This window comes from Pteropus vampyrus, unplaced genomic scaffold, assembly GCF_000151845.1.
Source record: "Pteropus vampyrus isolate Shadow unplaced genomic scaffold, Pvam_2.0 Scaffold311, whole genome shotgun sequence".
Lineage (NCBI taxonomy): Eukaryota > Metazoa > Chordata > Mammalia > Chiroptera > Pteropodidae > Pteropus > Pteropus vampyrus.
The window spans coordinates 1883402-1907931 of record NW_011889092.1 but is presented as its reverse complement, the minus strand read 5'-3'; the positions used below and the strand labels follow the sequence as shown (position 1 = coordinate 1907931).

The window sequence follows — 24530 nt, the reverse complement described above, 5'->3', positions numbered from 1 at the left end:
CTGACAGATTAGATATCGAATATCAGAGGAAGAAAAGAGCCAAGGTTTTTGGCCTGAACAACTGGAAGACTGGTGTTGCCATTTCTTGAGCTGGAAAAGACAAAATAGGTGCTGGTTTCGGAGGGAACTATCTGGGAACTATCATTTTTGGGTATGATGAGTCTGAGATGTCCATAAGAGTAGAGATGTTGAGGGGGTGGGGGACATATGGGTCTGAAGGTCAGAGGAGAGATTTAGGATGCACATATCAATTTGGGAGTCATCCGCACATAGATAGTATTTAAAGCCATGAGTCTGGATGAGATCACTAAAGGAGTGCATATAAATTGAAAATAGTTTCCTTCATAATTCAGAATTTGAGGAAACTGGGAGAAGCAGCAAACCAAACTGAGAAGGAGAGCCAAAAGGATTAAAAAGCCTAGTGAGTTGGGTGGTATCCTGGAAGCCAAGTAAAGAAGGAGGATTGGGAAGGAAGTAGCTAACCACTACAACCTAGTTCTACACAAAATTGTGTTTCTCTGTGTTTCCCCAGCAGATTATGAGCTCCTTGAAGGCACAGACTGAGTGGTTTCTATGTCCCCAGGACCCAGCCTGGCCTCTCCCTTCTCCTGGACCCCTTATCTGCTATCCTGAGGCCTATGTCTCCATTAGTCTCTCCTCCTGCTTCTTTTCCTCTCTGGATTCCTACCTCCAGCACCCTTTGCTTCCTATCCTTCCTGACAGTTCTGACTTGATGAAAATTCTCCAGTAACCTTGAGTTTCTTACCAAGGTCCTCAGCCAGGTTCAATAAGTCATGGTGACTGGTTACTTAGGGGAGGGAGAAAAGGGAGAAGAAGAAGTGGAAATTTTGAGTAGTTCTCTCTTTTTGGCTCCAGCAACTGACTCAAATGATGGTGCCATTTGTTTTACATTCATTAGCCATCATTTATCCTTGCCAAGTGTTTGACTTTCTTTCATTTCAAGGGTAAAAAAACCTAAGACTCTAAGAAGTTAAGCAATTTGCCTCATATTCCTTCATTTGTTACACTGTTTGGTCAACATTTACTGAGTGCCAACTGAGTGCCAGATGCCTTGATTGGCCCTTAGACAGAGATGAAGCAGAAATAATTCCTGTCCTAGAGAGAAATACAGTTTAGTGAGGACTAAGACAATTATAGACAATTATAGAAGAGGATAGTAAATATTAAAATCAATGTATGTAGACAGTATTATGAGAGCACAGAGGAGGGAGAAATGTAGGGCTCTGAATAAACTGAGTTTAGACTTTTGTTCCAGGGATGGAAACATTTCGGTGGGCCTTGAGGGATGAATATGAGATCACCGGGTAGACAGGTGGGAAAAGGGGATGCACAAGAGGCATATAACAAGCACGGGCGTGGAATTGAAAGCAGATGATGTGTTTAGAAAACAGTAAGAGTCCTTTTGGGCAGAACTAGGTATCTAGAAAAAGAAGAAAGAATGTTAGAAGGACTCAGGTGGGGAAGAGCTTTGGTGACCCTTAGGCGGAGTGGACAGAATGGGAGCCAGGATTCCTGGGTCTTGTCTTAGCCCTATTGATGACTTGCTGGGGACCCCAGGCAGGTCCCTTCCCATAAATGGCCTAGCTGCTGTTTTCACTAACATAATATCCCAATCAGCTCTGATTGAGTCCCTGGAAGACAATCCCCAGACCTGGCCCTTTCTGTGCTGAGATGTTACCTGCTCCTTCATTGTGTTTGGTACAAGCCAGGGCCTGGGCTGAAAGCGGGAGGCACAGTGGGGATTTCCTAACAAGCTGGAGGGAGAAATCCATGGCTCTATGCAGAGAATTCTCTAGGGTTCAGGAAGGGCCAGAGCTGACAGATATGAATTCAATGCTAGTAAGATCTGCTTCCACAATCCTTCAGGAGTATAACTGGCTCTGGTAGGAGACAGAGGGGACCGTCACTATCGTTCATTCATACTGAGGGATATTTGGTCTTCAAAGGACTTTCACATTTACTTTCCTTTATTCTCATCGCAGCCCTGGGACTCCTGGCCCCAGTTACCTTATGAGAAATGTGGAAAGTGAAGTGGTTTGTCCAAGCTGAAGCTATAACTCAAGAATGTCAATTTTGCATTTATTCCACAAAGCTTTCTTATGAGCTAGTCTATGATGGGGAACCATGGAAGAATCAAATCTGAGTCCTCATCTTCTGGAAGCCCCCAGTCTAGTTTGAGAGGCATAAAGCAAATCATTAGGCCTTGAGGGCAGGTGTCTAATCCATCTCTATTTCCTCAGCCGCTAGCATAAGCCCTGGCATAGAGTAGCTACTCAAGAAGTGTTTATACAATATGGTTTTTTTTCTTTCAGTTTAATGGAATTGAATTAGAATTCATGTGCGTATATGCTACAAATGCTACGGTGGAGATAAGGCTCTGAAAAGAGTGGGAACATTGAGAGGAGAAGGGCAACATGTGGGAGAGGATGTGGGGAGGGCTCCTCAGGAAGATGAGATCTTGCAGAAGACAGGAAAGGACATTCTAGACAAGAAGAGACAACATGTGCAAAAGCATACAGGCTTGAAAGGGTGTGGTGTGCTCAGCACATGGCAATGACTGAGGGCCTGCTTGTGGTCATCTTGGTGGTATGCACGATGAGAGAAACAGAACCACAAGACAATGTGCTCTGTCCTCAAAGGATGACGTATATCATTGGAAGAGTGCAAGAGGACATTGAGAAAGGCTTCTTTGGGCAGGGGAGACTTCAGCTGGGCCTTGAAGAGTACTTCAGAGTTATAGTCAGAGCAAAGGAAGGAAAGAGAAAATTTAACGGTGTGTGTGTTGGGGTGGGGGGTGCGAAATCCCTGAGCAGGTCCTGGGATGTGGGGTGAACGAAGAGATTGTCCAAGCAGGAGAGCATGGCAAGTGGAGGGGATACTGGGGGAGGCCAGAGGGCCCCACTGGGTGGGCTGGCTGAGGGAGTTCAACTTTGCCTGGGGTATAAGTTCCCTTCTACCTCAGGGTCACTCAACACCTAATTTATTTCCTGGTCAGGAAACAGTCATTGAGGCTTCTCTGGGCCTAACACTGAGTTTAGGGATGGATGGATGAGTTAGAAGTGATCTCTGTGGATTCTCTTCCAGTCCCCTAGACAGCCAGGAGGGGTGCTCAAACCAAGCCCCTATTTGCATGATGGGTTTGCATATATTTGCTTACTCTGATCAAAGCAAAAAAAAAAAAAAAAAAGACTGGGACAAGAGGCCCACTGTGTTGGAGGCAATAGCTGAGGGGACACAAACCTGTACAAACATGCACACACTTACCATCACACCCTCCCAGCACACAGGTTTTTGAGGCAGAATAAAGATTCCCCAAAGATGTCTACACCCTAAGCCCAGTACCTGTGAATATGTTATTTTACATGGCAAAAGAGATACTGTAGATATTATTAGGGTTAAGGACTTTAAAATGGGGAGATTAGCCCAGGTTATCCAGGGGGCTCACTATATTTACATAAGTCCTTAAAAATCAGAAAATCTTTCCCAGCTGTGGTCAGAAAAAAAGATGTGAGGAAGGAAGAAGAGTCAGAGAGATGCTATACTGCTGGCTTTGAAGATGAAGGGGCCATGAGTTAAAGAATGCAGCCAGCCTCTAGAAGCTGGAAAAGGCAAGGGAACTGATCCTCATCTAGAATTTCCAGAAAGAAATGCAGTCTTGCTGACACTTTGACTGTAACCCAGTGAGACCCATGTTGGACTTATAACTTACAGAACTATAAGAGAATAAATTTGTGCTGCTTTAAGCCACAAAGTTTGTGGTAATTTTTTACGGCCAATAGAAAATGAATACACAGGTCTACAGCCATGCCACCCTGAACAAGCCCAATCGCGTCTGATCTTGGAAGCTAAGCAGGGTTGGGCCTGGTTAGTACATGGATGGGAGACCACCTAGGAAGACCTGGTGCTGTAAGTACAAAAAAAACAAAAAAGAAAATGAATACACAGGCATGCACCTACATCCTCACGCCCAGCTAGACACTGAATCACACTGTCATACACACTCAGGCAGACACACGCAGGGAGACCCAGGCACATCAGCAGGCTATAAGTGAAGGTTGAGGAGCAATGTGCTGTGTGCTATGGGGGTGGGGCGCAAACAAGAAAGCACTGAGTAAAGACTATATATATTTTTCACAGCCTTGCCTTTGCTCTTCTTCCTCAGTCTTTACCTCATAGTTTTAGCAAACTTTACTCCAGGTTTTACCTTAAAAACTGTTCAGTATCAGCATGGGTGAAACTTGACATGATGCTCTAAGTGAGATAAGCCAGTCACAAAGGACGAAGACTATAATAATTTCACTTAATATGAGGTACCTAGAGGAGTCATATTCATACAGATAGGAAGCAGAATGATTGTCGCAAGGCTTTGGGGATGGGACATAGGGAGTTAGTGTTGGATGGGTGCAGAGTTTCAATTGGGAAGATGAAAAAGTTATGGAGGTGGGTGGTGGTGATGGTTCCACAACAATGTACATGTACTTAATGTCACTGAACTATACACTTAAAAATGGTAAATTTTATATTATGTATATTTTACCACAATTTAAAAAAATAAAAAATTTTAAAGTCTGTTGAGTAGGCACCATTTTGAAGGATGGGTTCAGGGGAAGCATCCAGTCACTTGCGCTGCTGTAGTGCTGCTAGAAACTCGGAGATGCTGTGGTTCCCTGACATCTCCCTCTTACTCCCATTGCACTGCCACATCTCTTCCTATCTCCATGCCCCACTGTAGTCCAGACTGTCACTCCCAGGAACTTGGGCCATAGTAACAACTGACTATAGTTTCCTGCCCCCATTTCTAACCTCGCATAACATCTTAAAACCTTTCCCTGGCTGCCCACTGCTCTTAGACTGTGAATTGAAGTTTTGCCAGGCAGGATCTGGCCCTCCCTGCTTGTCCACCCTCACCTACAGCCAACCCCTGCCCCCTTGCTTTCAGCACCCCAAACCACACCTCAAAAGCCTTGCAGTTTTTCAGACTCACTAAAATGCTTCCTGCCTCAAGGCCTTTGCACTATGCTTCCATCTGCCTGGAATGCTATACCCCTTCTTCAATAGGCCAGCACTGTCTCTCCTTTATTGAGGTCCCGGAGAGGGTCCTCCAAGGCCCCTAGACCTGGTTAGCTTTCCTTCTTGCACACTTCCATGAATCTTCTCTTTATTCTCACAGCACATCACCTAATATATACAAATATATGCCAAAAATGGTGTATTTTCAGCTCAAAATAATCCACATGCCAAATTAGCGCATCTTGGGGAGGCCTGTTCTAAACCCCTCAAAGCTTTAGTTAGGTGGTGATATCAACATTTGGGGAAGCTGGATGAAAAGTATATGGGAACTCTGATACTCTTGTAATTTTTTCTATAAGTCAAAGATTATTCCAAAATACAAAGTTAGAAAAATCAAATAAACACAGTGGCTTAAAATAATAGCTATCTTATATTTCATGATTTTTGTGAGTCAAGAATGTGGGCAAGACTCAACTGCATAATCCTTCGGCTCTATGTGGTAGGACTAGGGTCACTTGGTGACCTTAGCTAGTGTCTGGGCTGGTCTTCAATATCCAAGATAGTTTTACTCACAGGCTTGGCACTAGGGCAGCAATTGCTAGATGGTTGGCCTCAGCTAGGGCCCCCTCCTCTCTGAAGTCCCTGGGCCTCTTGATATGTTCTCTCTAGCAAGGTGGTCAGTATATGGTAACTCAGGGATCTAAATGCTAGTATTGCAAAATAAAGGAAATAGGGGCTGCCAGTGTCTATCCCTTTGGTCAGTTTGGGCTGCTATAATAGAATACCATAGACTAGAAGGCTTAAACAACAGAAATTTATTTCTCACAGTTCTGAAGGCAGGAAGTCGAAGATCAGGGTGCAGCATGGTCAATTCCCATGAGGGCCCTCTTTCCTGTTGTAGGCTGCTGACTTCTTGATGTATCCTGCCGTGGTGGAGAGCAGAGAGGAAGCAAGCTCTTACGAGTTTTATAAGAGCACTAATCCTATCTAATCCTAATCACCTCATCTAACCCTAATCACCTCCCAAGGCCCCACCTCTTAATACCATCTCATGGGGTGGAGTAGAGTTTCAACATAAAAATTTTGGAGAGACACAAAGATTCAATCCATAACAGTCTCTTAAGGCCTAGAGTAGAAATTGGCAGAGTGCCACTTTTACCATATTCTATTGGTCAGAGCAGTCACAGAGCCTGTCCACATTCAAGGGGAGGGGACATGGACCTCATATCTCAATGGTCAAAGAATTTGTTTCTTACTTTAACACACACACATGGGAAATGTTTTCACCGCCACCGCCACCACTGCAAAGGACTGGATTAATTGTAACCCTTGGTTTTGACATGCTCTCATCTTTGGTCCAGGCATAGACGGCCTTTATATATTTATTGATTTCTGTTTTTGCTTAGCTTTTTTCAAAAAGGCAAAGGAAATAGTATGTTTTTCTTCTTTGTGTATGTACGATTTGTATACCTGGTTTGATAATATGACTAGGAAGAACTTCTGATGAAAAATCTAAGCTTATTTCTAGTTGGAATGGGGTAAAATGATACTCTTATTTATAAAATATCATATTTCCTTTATTTGTATTATTTGGCATAACTTATTAAGCAATATTAAAAAAAAAATGTACAGTCCAGTAGGTTCCTGGAAAGAGAGGCTCTGAAGGGTATTCTAAAAAGTAAATGTAGGCTGTGGTTTCTCAGCTAAATTTCCTGGAGGTAAGGTAGGAAAATAAGACCTTGTATCTGGAGATAGTATTACGGAAAGGAAAAAAAAAGCATGGGCTTTGCAGTTAAACTAACTTGGGTTGAATCCTGACTCCTCTATTTTCTAGCTGCTTGAGAATTCCCCTAACTCCTAGAGCCTCATCTGTATGTTGGGAATAATAATGTCAACCTTGCAGTATACTGTGAAGTCTACAAGACACAATGAAGTAAGTTAAGCATCCATTATGCTAATTGGTATAGTCCTCAATATATGACTACTAATGTGATCATGCACATTAATGTTTAGTAGGCTATAAGATAGTTTCATACATACCTTTGAACTACTCCTATGAGAAGGAAGACAGACACATGCCCTTATATAGGGAGACTAGCAACACAGTGAAGATCATAGGCTGGTACAATAGAAGGAGGGCAGAGGGCTGCTGACTTCCGTCAGTACTCAGCAATGATGGAGCCCTGGAGAAGTGGGTGGGGCAAAGTGAGCACCTCATAACCAGATACTGACCTTGTCACCTTAGACTTACCTGTGGCAAGATCACATGCTGAGAATAATCAACAGACCCTGCCCTAGGAGAGACATTCTACTAGTTGAGTAAGTAATGATGAGATTTGGAAGTTTTCCCAAAATCATGACGGGAAAACATCAATATGCATTATATTTTTAAAAAGCAACAACAACCAGGAAATGAAATCTTGCCATCTGAATGGACCTAGAGTGTTTTCCTAGCTTAGTAGCAGTTTTACTGTCTGCAATAACGTTTAACCATTTCCCGTTTAGGAAAAAAAAGGTGCTGCTCACTGCCAGCATTAATTTAATTTTACATAAATACACTCTTTGAGGCTGAAGCAAATCTGGCTGGTTTTCAATAAGAAAATAAAATATAAAAACTGTTCTTGGAGTTATTTCTAAACAGAACTTGTCTCTAATCCTAATGTAACAGAAATGTATACATAAATCGGATTTACCAAATGAAATCTTCGGCTAACAGTTTGAGAACGATGTTAACATCATGCGTAAGAATGCTATGTTTTCTAGGATTTGACGTTTTCAGCGATCGAGAATTTGTACATTTTGTAAATGGAAATACCACTACTAAAAACAGAATGCTATATACTAAAGTGATGAGCAAATAACAGTAAAAGCAAGATATTTCATGACAAACTTTGGGGGTAAGGTTAGGACTGTAATCCGTGAATTATCTTGGGGTAAATGCTGCAGCCACAAGTGCCACCTGTGAATATTCTCCGGGCAAACGAGAAATGGGTTAAGAAATAAAGACTATACAATATTATATGTCAATTACATCTCCCTAAAAATTAAAAAATTAAAAATTAAAAAAGAAATAAAGACTATGAACTTGAAAAAGTGAACCTTTTTTTCTTAACTTTTAAAACAATGGTTAGTGCAAGGGTTTTTGCCATTTTAATTAATTTTAGACCATATAAGGCATAAAGAAATGACTTGAAGGTTATGCTATCAAATGTGACAATAATACTCAAGTGTGTAAGTGTGGCTAACTTGGCTTCATGAGTTTTTGTTTCTTTTGTAAAAAGCCTCAATGTACAGTGAAACTACCCTCGAAAAGCAAATCATAGAACAGTATGCTATCATTTGTGCACAAAAATGGGATTATATATGGTATAAATGCATAGAATTTCTTTGGCAGTTACCCAGGAAGCTAAGACTATTGGTAGACTTATGTGTATGTTTTTATTTTATTTCTTTCAATTACAGTTGACATATAATATTAATTTCAGGTGTACAACCTAGTGATTAGACATTTATATAACTTACAAAGTGATCATCTCAATGACTCTAATACCCATCTAACACTATGTAACATATACATAGTTATAACGATATTATTGACTATATTCCTAATGCAATACTTTACATCCCCATGACTATTTTGTAGCTACCAATTTGTACTTCTCATTCCCTTCTCTTTTCCACCCATGTCCCCCAATCCCCTCTCATCTGACAACCATCAAAACCTTTGTATCTGTGAGTTTGTTTCAGTTTGTTTATTTTATTTTTTAGATTCCACACATAAGTGAAGTCATACAATATTTGTCTTGCTCTGTCTAACTTACTCCACTTAACACTCTAGGTCCATTCAGATGGCAAGATTTCATTCTTTTTACGGCTGAGTAATATTCCCTTGTATATATGCACCACCTCTTCTTTATCCATTCATCCTTGATGGACACCCAGGTTGTCTCTATTTCTCGGCTACCATAAAAAAATGCAGCAATGTCATGTTTATGCTTTCGCAAACACATCTATAGCATCCATAACTTATATGTAGCATTTATTTTTGCTCATATCCTTGTTATTGAAATTTCCATAAATAGTATCAAATCAGATGTATCATTCTGTATCTTATTTTTCCATTAAAAATTCTGGATATTTATATACATGAACATACATGTATGTATATTATATTTAAATAAGGTATACATTCACATAGTTCAAAAATCAAAACAGCATAGAAAGGTTCAGAGGAAAGTCTCATCCCTTAACCCTGTGCCCTCTCCACAAGCAACCACTTTTTAAATTTCTTCTACAGTTCCAGAATTTTCTTATGTAAACATATATATTCTCCCTCTTCCTGTTTCACATGCAAAAATTGCATTCTACTGACATCATTCTGTACCCTTCTTTTTATGCTCAACAATACACTTGGAGATTTTTCCGTATTCATACACCAAGAGCTTTCTCATTCTTTTTTGCCAGGTTAAATCTGATCGAATGGATGTACCATAATTTATTTAATTGGCCCCTCCCTTAGTGAAAGACATTTGAGCTGTTTCCTAGAAAGAGCCTGCCCACATTCCCTGACAGAAAGGCTAATCAAGCAGTCAGGATAGGCCTATAAAAGGGGGTGGGGAGATGGAGAGACACTCTACCTTCCCAGGTGGGCTGAGGGCAGAGGTGAGGGCAGGACAGGGAGGAAAAAGGGGATGGGAGGTAGAAGGCAAGTACCCCCCTCCCACCCCCTCCCTGTCCTCATCCTCGTGGGAGGCTGGTTTCTCTGCTGACTTTTTCTCTATTATCACCATCGCCCACTGCTTTGGCTCAGTTCCCTCCTCCATGTGCCCCTTACCTGTTGGCCTTCCCCTAGCTCTAGGCCAGACTGCCCTAGGGATTTCCCAAGATCCTTCTGTATGGGGGAAGGGGTTATTGAGGTGTGAGAAACGGGTCTGACTCTCTGGACCTGCATTCTCACTGGCTCTCCACATTGCACCCCCACCCCCAAATTCCATGGCACCTGGTCCAGGACCATGAGCAATAACTGAACAGCTCGGTGACCTTCACCTGGCCCAGGTCAGCTTCCCTATCTGCCCTACTGGTCGTCTCTGGGTACCTAAAAGCCTCTAGGCTGCCCAGGCTGGCTGATGCACTTCCTCTCACTCCTCACCACAATCAACAGATCATGCCGTATGGTTCCTCTTGAACAGATCTGAGAGGACTTGCTGAGCTGGCAGGGATTTCCCAGTATGGGCTGGCAAAATCCATCAGGGGTGTTGGCTCCTTCCAAGGTCACAGAGCAAGCTAGTGTTGAAGTGCCCTTTAGTGAGCGTTGCGGGGCAGGGAGGGATTTCTGCTTTCAGGCCCAGACCTTTACATGCCCCTCATTGCTTGGCTTAGCTGCTCTATGGAGTAAACTGGGTGGGGAAGGCAGAAGATCTGGGTTTAGGAGGGAGAGAAGAAATATGACCAAGAGTCTTTTTAGTTGCTGCTTCTCCTTCAGGCCTTGCCCACTTCTGACTGTGGCTTTCTGGCAGGAACAGATGGACATGGCCTGGCAGGCACAGTTGCCGCCCTAGCTTTGGCGGCTGCTGTGCGGAGTGCCCAGCCCAGAATTCCATGGGCCAGGATGGATCTGCTCAACATCTGCATGGATGCCAAACACCACAAGACAAAGCCAGGCTCTGAGGACAAGCTCCATGACCAAGTGAGGATGGAGTGGGGTCTAGGGTAGGGGAGAGGGCTGATCCTAAAAAAGGGAAGAAGTTAGGGGGATGGGAAGATCAGCTTTGAGCGGGGAGATGGAGGCAAGGGAGGTGGCTGAGGTGATTCTGAGGGCCTCCCCCAGGAGGTCACCAAACCTACAATAATGGAGGGGGGGACTATTTATCTAGCACCCACTATGGGCCACGTGCTTTCCTCACATCTTGTCAATGAATATGCCCAAAGGGCCTAGTTGGTAGGTGGTGGTGCTCTCTACTTATACAAATGAGGAAACAGGCCCAGAGAGGGCACAGGTACAGTGGAAATTGAGAGACTAATTATTAGAAGGGGCTAGGAAAGGAACAGGTGGTACCTTTCCCAACCTTAATTATACATGTGTGAACCCACAGAGCTCAGAGGCAAAGTAGAAGTGCAGACCAGTCCCTCACAGTCTCAATAAAACACAAGTACAAACAGGTCAGGTCCCCAACCCCCATTATGTTTTAAAGTGACAGTGACAAATCAGATGTTCTGGAAAGACTTCCCAGGAAAGGGGCCATTAGCCTTGGCCTTGGAAGATGAATAAGAGTTTTCCAGGAAGACAAGGCAGGAAAGGGCAGCCTATCAGAGGACAGGGTGTACACAAGTCAAAGGATGACAGCACAAGCAGTGGCAAGTCTCATGTGGCCACAGCCCACAGAGAAGGGGAGGTGGGGCTAGGGTCCCCCTTTCATAGTTAAGGGCCCTGAAGCAATTCAAGAAATCTAAGCTTGAAGTTGAACTCCAGGCTCCTGAGAGATGCCAGTATTCCATTCCTTCTGCTCTCCTCCTCTGCTCCCTACAAGGTTTCATGTTGCTAGAGGGCTGCGGATGTTCCCAGGGGAAGACTGTGGCATGGATTGACTCCAGGGGCTTGAAGCGAAGAAAGGGAAGCCCAGCAGCCCCTTGACTTCTGAGTCACTTCCAACATTTCATTGCTTTGTGTGTGTGTATGGGTGTGAGTGTGTGGTAAAATATACATAAAACTTGCCAATTTAAGCACTTCTAAGTACACAGTTCAGTGGCATTGAGTACAGTCACATTGTTGTGCAACCATCACTACCATCTGTCTCCAAAACTTTTTCATCTTCCCAAACCGAAAATCTGTACCAACCACGTCATTTTTAGAACTTTTTCTAAAGGGTGCTTTTAAGAACCCTCTGGAGCACTTCCTCTTTGCCAAGAAGTGGTGCAAACACAGACCTTTGAGGGAGACAGATGATTGTAATTCTGGGAGACCTGGGAGTAGCCATTTTTGTTGAGCTCCTACTAAGGGCTAGGAAATGCTTTTCATTATAATAATTAACTCTTTCAGAGGCAGAAACCACTGACTTTGGCTGGCAGGGCAGGGGTGAGATGCACGAGGTCTTGCAAGGTGACCAGGAGTTGGGGCATCTAAGGAAGGGCATGTGTGAAGTCGGGGAGACCTGGAAGCAGTCTGTGTCAGCCGCACTGGGTAAGGGATAGGTTGTTGGAGAGGGGTAGGTTTGGCCCCAACCTCATGGATTTTCCCTAGTTTCTCCTAAGAGCCCAGACCTATTGCATCTCCCCTCTTGTTTGACCCTGGGTACTATGGTCCACCTCAGAGACTTGAAGCAGTTGGCTCATGATCACTCCGCTCTCAAGTGCCAGCCTAGAGTGATTTCTAAAGAGAAACCTCCACCATTTCCACTGTCTTACTGCCTTGAATTTATCCCTCTAGCATTGCCTTCCCCAAATTAGTCAGGTCCATATGAGTTAAGGCCCACATGTTGGCCATTGCCCCTCTATTCCTGCTGCTATCAGGACCTATCTGGAGGCCCCTAGCCTGGAGTTCCAGACCCTGGGAAAGCCAGACCAGCCCCCTTCACCTCCACCTTCAAACAATCCGGGGCCAGGTTCCTCTCCTCCCCAACCTGAATCTTAACCCCATCATTTACCAGGGATTCAGCTTATTTAAACTCTGTAAAAATTAGAGTAATGACATTTTTACTGGCTTGTTGAGAGGATAAAGTACAAAGGCCTCAAGGACTTTTTGATCCTGCAGAGACTTTGCATCTCCTGTTTTCTAGGCCTACAACATTCTTTGTCTTCCTCCGACCCCAGATGAAAACAATAAGCAACATGAGGGTAGAGATTTGATCTGCTTTGTTCACTGCATTATTCTCAGTACCTAGCCCAGGGCCTGATGTATAAGAAGTACTTAGTTAATATTGGTTGGATGCAAAATGGGTAATATAAATAACTTGAATAATGTGAAATAACTTTGTAAACTATTTAGAGCTGTACAAATAATTGCTCCCCTAGACCATGGTTCCCCTGGTCTCCCACATCCCCTGAGGTACTCTCTGTATATAGCGGGGTAGGGGGAGGGTGAAGTGGGTAAAGGGGATCAAATATATGGTAGCTGAAGGAAACTGGACTTTGGGTGGTAAACACAATAGAATATAGATGTCAAATTATAATGTACACCTGAAAATTATATAATTGTATGAACCAATGTTACCCCAATAAACTTAATTAAAAAAAAAAGCCAATATTATAATTGCCTCTACAAAAAATGGGGGCACCTCAAGAGCCAAGCATAGAGGCACCCTCCCAGTGAGTGTTTGTCTGGATGACCTACTGTGACAGAGAGGCCAGAATATGGGGAGATGGCTGTGGTGGGGGAAGGACTTAGTCCTGTGTCCTTCCCACCCAGTGCAGTCCCTGGAAGAAGAATGCCTGCTGCTCCGTCAGCACCAGCCAGGAGCTGCACAGGGACACCTCCCTCCTGTATAACTTTAACTGGGACCACTGTGGCCAGATGGAGCCCGCCTGCAAGCGCCACTTCATCCAGGACACATGCTTGTATGAGTGCTCCCCCAACCTGGGGCCCTGGATCCAGCAGGTATGCGAGTCTCCCTCACCCCACCCCAGCAGGCTGCCCTCCAGCTCAGTCAAGGTCGTGGTTGCCAACGTACCTGGCTGAGATGAGTCTTCTCGCCCCATCTTCCACCCAGGTAGACCAGAGCTGGCGCAAAGAACGTTTCCTGGATGTGCCCCTGTGCAAAGAGGATTGTCAGAGCTGGTGGGAAGCCTGCCGCACCTCCTACACTTGCAAGAGCGACTGGCATAAGGGCTGGAACTGGACCTCAGGTGAGGGCTGGTGGGTGGGGAAATGGAGGTGGAGTTTAGACAAAGGGGGTTTGAGGATTTGGGATTGGGTGAGGATTTCTGGGATAGCCAGGGGCTGAATGTCTGTGTCCACGCTCTCTCTTCCTGCAGGATCTAACAAGTGTCCAGTGGCACCTATTTTTTTTTCTTTGTTTTAAGCGAGGCAACCCTTGATTGACCTCACAGATTGCAAGGACTTTGTCAGCTTACAATCTTTTATTTTATTTATTTATTTTTTTATGCCTACAGCACCTGGTCTTCCTAGGTGGTCTCCCATCCAAGTACTAAACAGGCCCGACCCTGCTTAGCTTCCAAGATCAGACGGGATCGGGCTTGTTCAGGGTGGCATGGCCTAGGCATGCCACACCTTTGAGTCTTACCTCCCCACGCCTGCAGCCCTGTGTGAGGGCCTCTGGAGTCACTCCTACAAGGTCAGCCAATGCAGCTGAGGGAGTGGCCACTGCATCCAGTTGTGGTTTGACCCAGGCCCGGGTAACCCCGGTGAGGAGATGATCGGGTTCTATGCCTTGGCAATGAAGCCAGGGCCATGCCCCACGGGGCTGTGCCTCTCCTTCTCAGCTTGGCCCTGAGGCTGCAACTCTGGCTCCTTGACTGAGCTGCTCCCACTGCTGATATCTGGAGATCTTCCTTGCCTGCACCCAACCTGGGCGACCTCAGCTCAGCCCAGCTCAACTCTCTTAGATGAGGGGGGCCTCACAATGCCGAGGTCATTAGTTCCTGATTCAGAATGGGTCCTGTGGGGTTCCTCTAACAGCCTATTAAAAGAGATAGACCCACATGTGTCTTGTGTCTTGTAAATAATTTTGGGGTGAATGGGATGGGGGGCATATCTCATTAATTCATCATTCCTGACTAGCTTGAAGTTCACCAGCAAGTAGAGGACAGAAGTTGGTCCCTTAGTTTGGAGTTCTTACTCTGCACCAAGCTTCCCCCTCTGCCAAGTTCATCATTCCCACACCACAAAGGGACAATGGGATTGGTAGAGGGAAGGTGGGCAGAAATTGGCTGATGAATTTTCCTGGTGGGAAAAAGTTTCTTTCCCCTTCCTTCCCTTACTTAGGTGTGGCCTGGGGGGCATGGCGGGGGTGGGGGTGAGGGCAGCGGGGAGAGGGGTATTGGTGAATACGTATATTGTTTCCTTTTTTTTTTAAATGACAAGGCTGCAATGAATAATCTTGTACAGAGTAGAATGTTATACTTAAATTCCAGAAGAGGGATTGCTGGGGCAAGGAGTGTATAGAGATCTAATTTTGATAGTTACAACTTTACAGAGGTTGTATCAATGTGGCACCCACCAGTAGTATATGAGTGCCTGTTTCTCCATAGCCTTGTCAGCACGGTATGGCATCAAACTTTTGCTTTTCTGCTGAGCTGATAGGTGGAAAAATGGGCATCTCAGTGTAGTTTTCATTTGTCATGTGCCTTATCAAGAGAACATGCTTTCTGAGATCTTTCCATATTGATCTATTGAGATCTAGTTCATTCTTTTTAGTTGCTGGGGAATAGTTCATTCTATGTATATGTCACCTTTCAGTCAACCTACTGATGGATATTTGAGGGAGGGAGGTTCTTTTATGACCTTGACATTTTTTAAAAGCATGGGCCAGTTATTTTATAGAATATCTCTCCTCTTGAATTTATCTGTTTCTTCATGACTAGGTTGAAGCTGTATATTTTTGACACAAATATCCCAAAAGCAATACTATGTCCTTCTTAGTGCATTATAACAGGAGTCACATTGTGTTGGGTTTGACCATTCCTGATGATGTTAACTGATCTTTTGGTTGAGATTAGGTCTGCTAGGTTTCTCCACTACTTTTTCCCCTTTGTAAATAATAAGTATGTTGTAGGGAGATACTTTGAGAATTGTAGCTGTGCTATTTGTCAGCAGACTTTCACCCATGAGTTTTACTATCTGATGGACATATTTTAAAAAGTAAAAACAAACACCAAAAATGTCTTGTTATATGACAGCTTCTCACCCCTTAATATTTTTTCCACGGTGTCTTTTGGAAAAACCAAACTTTTTCAATGGCATAGAAGGCCTTGCCCATCTCCCTACTTAGATTACATATCAAATCATTTCCCTTTCACAGCCCCATAGCCGAATTCCATTCACACTTCTCGGTCTCGCTGCGGGGCCTTTACTCCAGCAATTTCCCTCTCTGTGTTCTTTTATTCTCTGCAGGCTGGTTCCTTGTAGCCCCTTAGATTTTAAACTACAATTTCCCCTCAAAATGACTTCTGACCACTGAACCAAAAGCGGTCATCCAGGCACTTCCTTACTGCATTACTCTAGTCCCCTTGTACAGATGTTTATGTACTATGTTCACTGTCTGGCTTTTCCCTAACAAAACATACACATCTGAAAGCTGGAGCCATGTCTATACCATTTGTGCCAGATCCCCTGGGCCTGGGTCAGTACCTGGCACAGAGGAGGTACTCATGAGGTTAAGAAATCCATGTTCTCATTCTGTCAGTCAATAGAGGTTTTTTGAGCACCCAGTCTGCTAGTCTCCACCAATGGGGAGGGAATTGAGTTCCTTGCACAGTCTGATGGTGGTAGATGGACCTGAGAATCAATAAGTATTAGAAAACAAAGAGCTGAGGCTTTGCTATAGGGAAGCCCAGAGTGTAGTGTAGTTTGTGAAAGCCCAGAGATTAGGGAAGGCTTCCAGAGGAGTAATGTTTGCCGAGCAAAAAATGGCGGGAGGAACAGCACTCCATGGAGAAGTTTCAGTAAGTGCAAAAGCTTGGCGGTAATAGAAGTGCAAGCAGAATTTCTAGAAGGGTAAGATATAAATTAAGAGGGAAAGGGTAAGAAATGAGTCCAGAGAAGAAACACTGGATCTGTAATCATTAGGCCGATGCCCTGAGAGCCCTTCATAGAGCTCTCCTTTCTTTGTTAAAGAAGACAGGCTTGAAATTCAACTCAGATCTGAATCCTAGCCCCTCCTTGCTGCCTGGCAACTGCTTTTTCTGCAGCTCTGAAGATTGGTGAGAAGCGATTGCATATGCGATGTGCTGGCATTCAGAAAAAGCTCTGGTTTCTCCCATCTCTATTCCCTGTAGCCCAGAGCCCCCACCCATGAGGGTCAAATACCTTTCTAGTTATCTTTGGTCACAGGGCAGACTTCAGATTGGGATCCACAAGGATGCCAGTGACTAACCTTGCTGGTATTAAGCTTTTCTGGTCTAGGCAGATACTCTTGAGATGGGCTCCAAGGTAGCTGCTTGACCCTGTCCCTCCCTGCTGACCAGATGTGACCTAGGCCCCAGATTCAGAGCAGAGTGCAGATAAAAAAAGGTATTCTATGGAAAGTAACCTCACAGGGTGATCTGAATAAAAATTTCTAACTGGGCAGGTTATGGGAGTTAATCACACCTCAGGCATATAACTTCTTTAATAAAACGTTTATCTTTGCCTTAAGGAAGCCCTGTCCATTCTTTTTATGCATTTAGGTCAATACACCTTTGAAATAAGCTGCAACCGCCTTCAAGAGAGCACATAATCTTAACTGTCCTGTAATCCTATCCCCCACCTTGCTTTCTCCCACCTTCATGTAATTTTCCTTCTCTTCCCTCCTTAATTTTAAATGCATAGCAGAAAGTGGAAAACTGTCATTCTCCAGAGCATTTGAGATCTTGCTTCCCAGCAATTGTCATCAGTTTTGGCTCGAATAAACTCATAAAAATTCTCTACAGGTTTGGATGTTTCTTTTGCCAACAAGGGCATGAGGCTTAACAAGGGCAGGGACTCCCCGCAGATCAGAACTCCACCTCCAAGTCCCCTTCCATTAGCTGGTCACTTCTGAAGCCCTCAGGACCCAGAGACCTGGCCCAGGGGCTAAATCTCACTCCTGCAATGGAGGAGCTTAATGCCCAGTTAAATGATCAGCCCTCAGGTCAGGGGTGGAAGATGAGGGGCAGGGGCAAGTCTTATCTAGAGGAGTTCCCACCTTCAGTCTAGATACCTGGTTATCCTCCAATCAGGAGAAGGCTGGGTTTATAAAGCCAGGAGAGAAGCCTGAGGGTTCCAGTGGCCTTTACCTGCTAAGGTCTTCAGAGGGCTTAATCCTCCCAGGTTGTCACAGGATTCCGGTAAGGCTTACTCTGAGGGAGAGGGAAAGCAGGGCATGAACTGGAGGTTTCCTGGGAGTCGATTTCTTTGTAGAGCCTTTAGTGCCTTTCTTCTTGGCTGATTCTTTCTTCTCCAGCAATCTAACTGCCTTCTCTGGTTCCCCACCCCACTCCTGCTCTAGGGAGCCAGATCTGTGGCCTTCCTTAAGTTATTGGGGCCCTGTCTTTCCTAAACTTTGCTGCCATCCATAGGCTGATGGCTCCCATATCTGCATCCAAGCTCGATCCTTTCCCTGGGCTTTCACTCCTGCAACCACCTCCTCCTGGGCTGTGCACACAGGCACCTCAACAAAACCAAGCTCGGTATTTCTTCCTGCCCAAATCTGCCCCTCCTTTCTCTCCTTTCCCCACCAGTGGTATCGCCACGGTCTCAGAGAGTTAAAAAAAAAAAAAAAAAAAAAAAAAGGCTTCTGTCCTTGACTAGGGCGGGAGTAGTAGGAGCAGTCTAAATTAGACCAGACTCTTAGATGCTGTAGAAAGGATACTTGTGCTGGTGGGTGAGTGAGAGATGGGAGGGGAACTAGGGTCTTTAAACAACTAAAGTTCTGGTAATCTGAACGAACATCTGTGATTTTGCAGTTGGAGGTGAGCATGCATGGGGCTGATGAGGTTGGAGGAGTTGGTGGCTCTATAAGTTGGGACATAGAGCTCCTTGCTCTCTACAGCTGGCTGGGAGCTTAAAGGCCTGCACTCCAGCTCTTAGTCCTGCAATTGCCTCTGTCCTGATTCCCTGGGTCTTGTTATCTGTATCACAGGACAGGGGTGTTGGAAGTACACCAGATTATTTTAAAGGATTCCGGCAACTCATGCTGTAAGTTTTTATCAGACCTGAGCTTTTGGGAGAAAATAGAGTAAGTGGGACTTGGGGACTGGCCTTAGGACTGTACTATTAATCCACCCCCTCCCATGGAGGCCTGGCTGGTGATCACATGCAATAATTAACTGCTGAGTGGCCTTTGCCTGATCCCAGGTTCCACTCCTGGGCCACATTCCCACTGCCTGCCTGCCTGACTGCTCGTCTCCTAGGCCACTAAACCACGGCTGTCCCCTGGAATAAGGCGAGGGAAACTATAGAGCAGAGCCAGAAGCCTGGGTCAAACAGAGAACCACCTTCACTACCAGGTATGCCATTCTCCTCCCCTATCAGAAGCAACAAGCAGCCCTACTGTACTCCCAGCATGTGTTAAAGCTGGAGTCCCCAACCCCCAGGCCATGGACTGGTAGCAGTCGTGGCCTATGAGGAACTGGGCTGCACAGCAGGAGGTGAGCGGTGAGCAGAGAAGCTTCATCTGTATTTGCAGCTACTCCCCAGCGCTAACATCACTGCTTCGGCTCCACCTCAGATCATCAGGCATTAGATTCTCAAAGGAACACCAGTCCCTGGTGCCAAAAAGTTAAAGGATTTTCTCCACTGGGAGGATCCACTTCACCTAAAGTGTAGAGAATCCGGATGTGAAGACCGAGACCCAGAGCAGAGCGGGGCCTGCCCAAGGTTAAACTACAAACTCGCGTCCATCCCCAAAACGGAACCCAGGGCTCTTGCTTTTCAGCGCGGAACAGAGTTCTCAGCACTTCGAGTCTGGGGCCTTGGTGGGTGTGTGTGTGTAGGTTGAGGGTGATGGTTGTTGGTGGTGGTGGGGTCATACTTGGTCTAAGACCTGAAGCTGAGCCTAAAAAGGTGGGGAGGGGCTTGCAGAATGATGTAGGTGGCATGAAGAAGAGACTTCCAGCTCTAGAAAGCAACCACAGCAAGAGAGACGACTGACACAATAGGTGGGATCCAACAGAACTCCCACCCCAGGACTCCCCCAGGACTCTGAGTCAGTTGCTCCCATGGGAGCTTCAGCTCAGAGAAGGTACAGAGGACAAAAGCCAAAGGAGCTCTGGACTTGAGGGTCCCAAGTCAGACCTGGGTGACCCCTGCTGTGTGACTTAGGGTACATCCCGCAACCTGTAGACAACTGAGTCCTTAATCTGTACCCAGCTAGCTATCATTTGTTGTTTTTTTCCCCCCCTATATTTAATCCTTAGATAAGAAAACTAAGCCTCGAGATAATTTGAGTTATTTTCCCCCAAGGTCAAGCAGGACGTGAGTGTGAGGGCTGGGTTCATAGACAGGCTGATCTGGAACCTTGTGCTCTGAACTGCTAGACTTTGTTCCCCCAAGCAGCCTAACCCGAAGAATCACCTGGTGGTCCCTGAGAGTACAGATTTGTCCTGTGCTCTTAGAGATCAGTGATTGATTGGGTCAACAGCGGGATAATTGGGTCCTGGAATGAATGAATTAACAAGTGCGATAATACAGGAATAAATAGAGCAGAATATTGGATGGTGGAATGGTGAGGGGTGAAGAGAGGGCAAAGAGGAGGAGAAGAGCTAGGTGGGAATTCAAATCGAGGTTTCTCCAGCTTTGCTGGGCAGTCTCCCTGGAAGCCGTCCAGCTCAGGCCCTGTCTAGGAGGCCCAGGCGAGAGCTCTACAGGAGATGAGGCAAGTGGAGGTGAGGCAACTTTGTGAGCAGGGGGCACATAAGCTTTAGGAGCTGTGGGAAATGAATATTGAGTGTTTTAGGAGAGCTAGGCACCTAGTGACCAGCGGGCTGAGGGAACAGTCACCTTCTAAAGCTCAGTGTATGAGGTCAGAGGGTTGAGATGTTATGAAGGCTGAGCTGAGGCCAGCTCTGTGGTAGGAGGCTCAGGAGCTTTTCAAGGCCCCAGGGGCTCTCTGGCCACCTATGGATGCCCACTCACAAGCCTCTGTAACATCCCAGAGGCCACACAGGCTCTGGGAGAGGCCAAATAGTAAGGCTGGAAAGGATTGGAATGGAGCCTTTTTATTTTGTCTTTTAAACATAGGTCTACAGCTTATTTGGAGCTCCAAAAATAAGATAACACTGTAAATGTTTACATGAAGTTTTTCAGTGTCAAAACCTGACCTGAAAATTAATGTGAGGTTATTATAGTTTTTATTTATCCCACTGGTGTAACTATTTTACCACAGAATGTGTGCTTGATTGTTGAGTGCATGTAAATCGTATCACCTAATTTTAAACTCTGAAACATATGCCTCCAAGGACTTTGAACAAGGGATTATGGACCTATGGAAACCTCCTGGCTACATCTGCATTTTGGCCAAATCCATCCCTTAGTAGCATCACTTGATGCTCACCACAATCTGGAGAAGTCAGTTAGTCTCCAGCCAAGGACTGTCCCAGCTGGCATCTGAAGCTGCCCTTCACTTAGGCTGGGAACTGGAAACACAGGTGTGGGGGTGGGATATGAGTCCCTGCCTCAGGCTTCATCAAGGCTCCACCCACCTGGATCTGTTCCCATACCTTGAGGCCCCAACTTCAATTTCCTTGGTGTCACTGACCACAAGTCTTCCTTCAGGGGCTGACATGGCCTGGCCCATGACAACACAGCTGCTGCTCCTTTTGGTGTGGGGGGTCACAGTATGGGCAGCCCGGGCCAGGACAGACCTGCTCAATGTCTGCATGGATGCCAAACACCACAAGGAAAAGCCAAGCCCCGAAGACAAGCTGCACATGCAGGTGTGCCTAGGGAGAGGAGGGGTGGTGTAGGGTGGGGAGAAACTGACTCAGGAAGAGAAAAGTGGATGATGGAAGTGTTAAATGCCTTCCGAAGTGGAGGCAGGGAGGCTGCTTGAGGAGACAGACCTTCAGTCTGCACTAATATGGGTGACTATTTGCTTAACACATACTGTGTGCTAGCATGGCCAGTGCAATGCCAACGGCTCAGTCTTTTGGCTGTTGGGTTTCTGTCTTACACAGATCAGGAAAGGGGTCTGTGACATTGGAGCGATCCCTCCTGGGGGTTGATTTTGATTTCAGAGTCTAGATTGAGAATGACCCCTCCAAAGATCTGAGAGGAGGAAGTACATGCTGTGCATAGAGGCTTCTTTGCTGCCAAGAAAAGTGGATCTCACAGTCATGAGGCTGGGTGCCAGGCACCTTGATTCATGCATCTAGCAAACATTGTAGCTGGGGCTCTTGACCCTATTGGACCTGCGGTCTCCTTCCGATGACAATTATATTGCTGCAACCCCTTTAATAACCTGAAACTATATAAACATTAAAAAAATCAATATGATGCAGTAACTGTAAAGGAAAAACAAAAGGAAAGTCACTTGTAATATGCATTCCAATATGTAAATGTTTATTTTGACCTCATTAGCAGGTAATTTTCACAGTCCCCATCTGTGCTTGTTTTGAATCACTGAGCCTGCAGCTGCCAGTATAGATGGACAAGTGATCGTATAACTTGGGTACTTCAAGCAGCCTTGACTTTAACTTTTTCAGCCTACAGTTTTTCAAAAGTACACATTTTAATATTTTGCTTTTATACTAAATTCTAGACAGTGGGTTTCCATTCATTCAGTAAGAATGTATTGAGTATTTATGTAAGTAGAACTATTCTGGGGTTATAATTTAACTTGCTTCCAAGTCACTTTTGGGTCTTTGTCTTGTTCTCAATGAGGCTTGATCTGACCATTCTATAAAACTGTGATTCTCTATTCCTTTCCCCTGCTTTACTTATTCCCAAAGCAATCATCCTGTGAGCTGTGTTCTTGCTGTATCCCCAGATCCTAGAAAACTGCCTGGGTTAGAGTAAGAAGGAGCTCAATAAAGATTTGAATTAATGAATTTTGTAGTGACTGCACCTCCCCAAAGAGGGCCCCCCAACAGCAAGTATTTCCTTGAAAGACTCTGACTGCATTAGGGGATCAAGGACTCAAAGAAGATAGGCTGCCTGTGGGGATATACTGGCTACGCTGGGCCGGGAGTTAGTCCTTGTGTCTTTCCCATCCAGTGCAGCCCCTGGAAAAAGAATGCCTGCTGCTCCGTCAACACCAGCCAGGAAGCCCATAAGGATATTTCCAACCTGTACAAATTTAACTGGGACCACTGTGGCCAGATGGAGCCTGCCTGCAAGCGCCACTTCATCCAGGACACATGCTTGTATGAGTGCTCCCCCAACCTAGGGCCCTGGATCCAGCAGGTACAAGTGTCTTCCCCATGTCTGCTTCCCAGACATCTTCTCACGCTGCCTCTCCAGCTCTGGGTCTATTCGGGGCTGGGCTGCTGAGAATCCTAGACCTGAGTTCTTTTTCTCTACTGACTTCTCCCAGGTGGACCAGAGCTGGCGCAAAGAGCGGATTCTGGACGTGCCCCTGTGCAAGGAGGACTGTCAGAGCTGGTGGGAAGACTGCCACAGCTCTTACACCTGCAACAGCAACTGGCACAAGGGCTGGAACTGGACCTCAGGTGAGGGCCAGGGTGGGGAGGGAGGGACTGGGTGATAGAGGGTGGGAGGGATTTGGAATTGTGAGGCTGGTGGAACCAGGGACAGTTCTGGGCCCAGTGGCTAAAGGCCTTCCATCCTCCTACAGGGTCTAACCAGTGCCCAGTGGGAGCTGACTGCCAGCCCTTTCACATCTACTTCCCTACACCTGCTGCTCTGTGTAATGAAATCTGGAGTCACTCCTACAAAGTCAGCCAGTACAGCCGAGGGAGTGGCCGCTGCATCCAGATGTGGTTTGACCCGGCCCAGGGCAACCCCAATGAGGAGGTGGCGAGGTTCTATGCTGAGGCCATGAGTGGGGCTGGGCTCTGTGACGCCTGGCCTCTCCTGCTTGGCGTGGCCCTAATGCTACTCCAGCTGCTCAGCTGAGCTCCTTTTACCTTCTGAGACCTGGACATCCCAGCCCTATTCAGCCCCAAAGCTCCCAGCTATTCAGTTCCTGCTCCATGGTGGAAACTGTCCAACAGTTTGAATAAACCAGGCACCCCACATCTGCTGTGTGATTTATTTGGGTGTGAACGGGAATGTGACTTTTGCTTCCCAGTTCCCAATGATTGAAGCCAGTTATACTTGGTTAGTTCTCAGCTCTGATACTTGCTATGAACTTGCCATATACTTAACTATTCTTCTGAGGGCATATTCATAGCTCTCAATTTCATTTTTCACTATAGCTAATCTAGCGTCAGGCCCAGGATTTTGTCATTTGAATTGGACCCAAGCCTCCCAGTGTTTACTGTTCTGTCCTGTGCTCAGCTCTTCATTAGAAGAGAGGAAAATGTGAGTGTCTAGGATGTTCTGGATGGATAGTTGGGAAGAGGTGAAGGGGGCCAGCAAGAGCCATACCCCAATACAGCTAATACCTGCAAAGCATTACCTGCCAGGCATTATCCTAAATGCTTTATATTTATTCCTATAAGATATAGATACTGTTGTCTGCATTTTATATATGTGAAAACAGGCACATAAATTAAGGAACATGGCCAAAGCCATCCCCTGCATTAGAGCTAGGACTCCATCTACTCCAGGCAATCTGGCTTTTGAAAACAAGCTCTTTCTCCTTGTAGAGTGGATAAATATGTGCATCTTAAAGGGATACTGGACCCACACCTGACCAGAGGAGCTAGGCCTGAGGTCTGGCAGAGCTGGAACTGGATCTCAAAAC

General features: G+C 45.5%; 2 protein-coding genes, 1 long non-coding RNA gene and 2 pseudogenes across 4 annotated transcripts in view; 3 read left to right on the top strand and 2 right to left on the bottom strand.

Moving 5' to 3' along the window:
- Window positions 1-3815: 3815 nt before the first annotated feature.
- LOC111730415 lies at window positions 3816-3934 on the top strand (annotated as a pseudogene).
- A 1917-nt stretch (window positions 3935-5851) lies between these two features.
- Window positions 5852-24530, bottom strand: part of LOC111730389 — a 43663-nt gene continuing 24984 nt past the window's right edge. The window contains exons 4-6 of one of the 2 annotated variants that reach the window (XR_002776661.1): window positions 13695-13775; window positions 7072-7214; window positions 5852-5954 (exon numbers count right to left, since the gene is read on the bottom strand). This is a non-coding gene — a long non-coding RNA (uncharacterized LOC111730389). Of the gene's footprint in view, window positions 5955-7071; window positions 7215-13694; window positions 13776-17957; window positions 18022-24530 lie in introns of those variants that run through there. The other variant, XR_002776662.1, reaches the window with a different exon arrangement.
- LOC105303691 (folate receptor beta-like) lies at window positions 10640-14336 on the top strand. Its single transcript, XM_023521706.1, has 5 exons — window positions 10640-10717; window positions 13433-13621; window positions 13734-13869; window positions 13999-14018; window positions 14244-14336. Exons 1-5 carry the CDS (start codon window positions 10640-10642, stop codon window positions 14334-14336), a joined length of 516 nt encoding a protein of 171 aa, XP_023377474.1.
- On the bottom strand, window positions 14128-14245 carry LOC111730395 (annotated as a pseudogene).
- LOC105303658 (folate receptor alpha) lies at window positions 19092-23880 on the top strand. Its single transcript, XM_011377413.2, has 5 exons — window positions 19092-19170; window positions 21437-21597; window positions 22877-23065; window positions 23196-23331; window positions 23457-23880. The coding sequence occupies exons 2-5, from the start codon at window positions 21445-21447 to the stop codon at window positions 23735-23737; spliced, it is 759 nt and encodes a 252-aa protein (XP_011375715.1). The 5' UTR covers window positions 19092-19170; window positions 21437-21444; the 3' UTR covers window positions 23738-23880.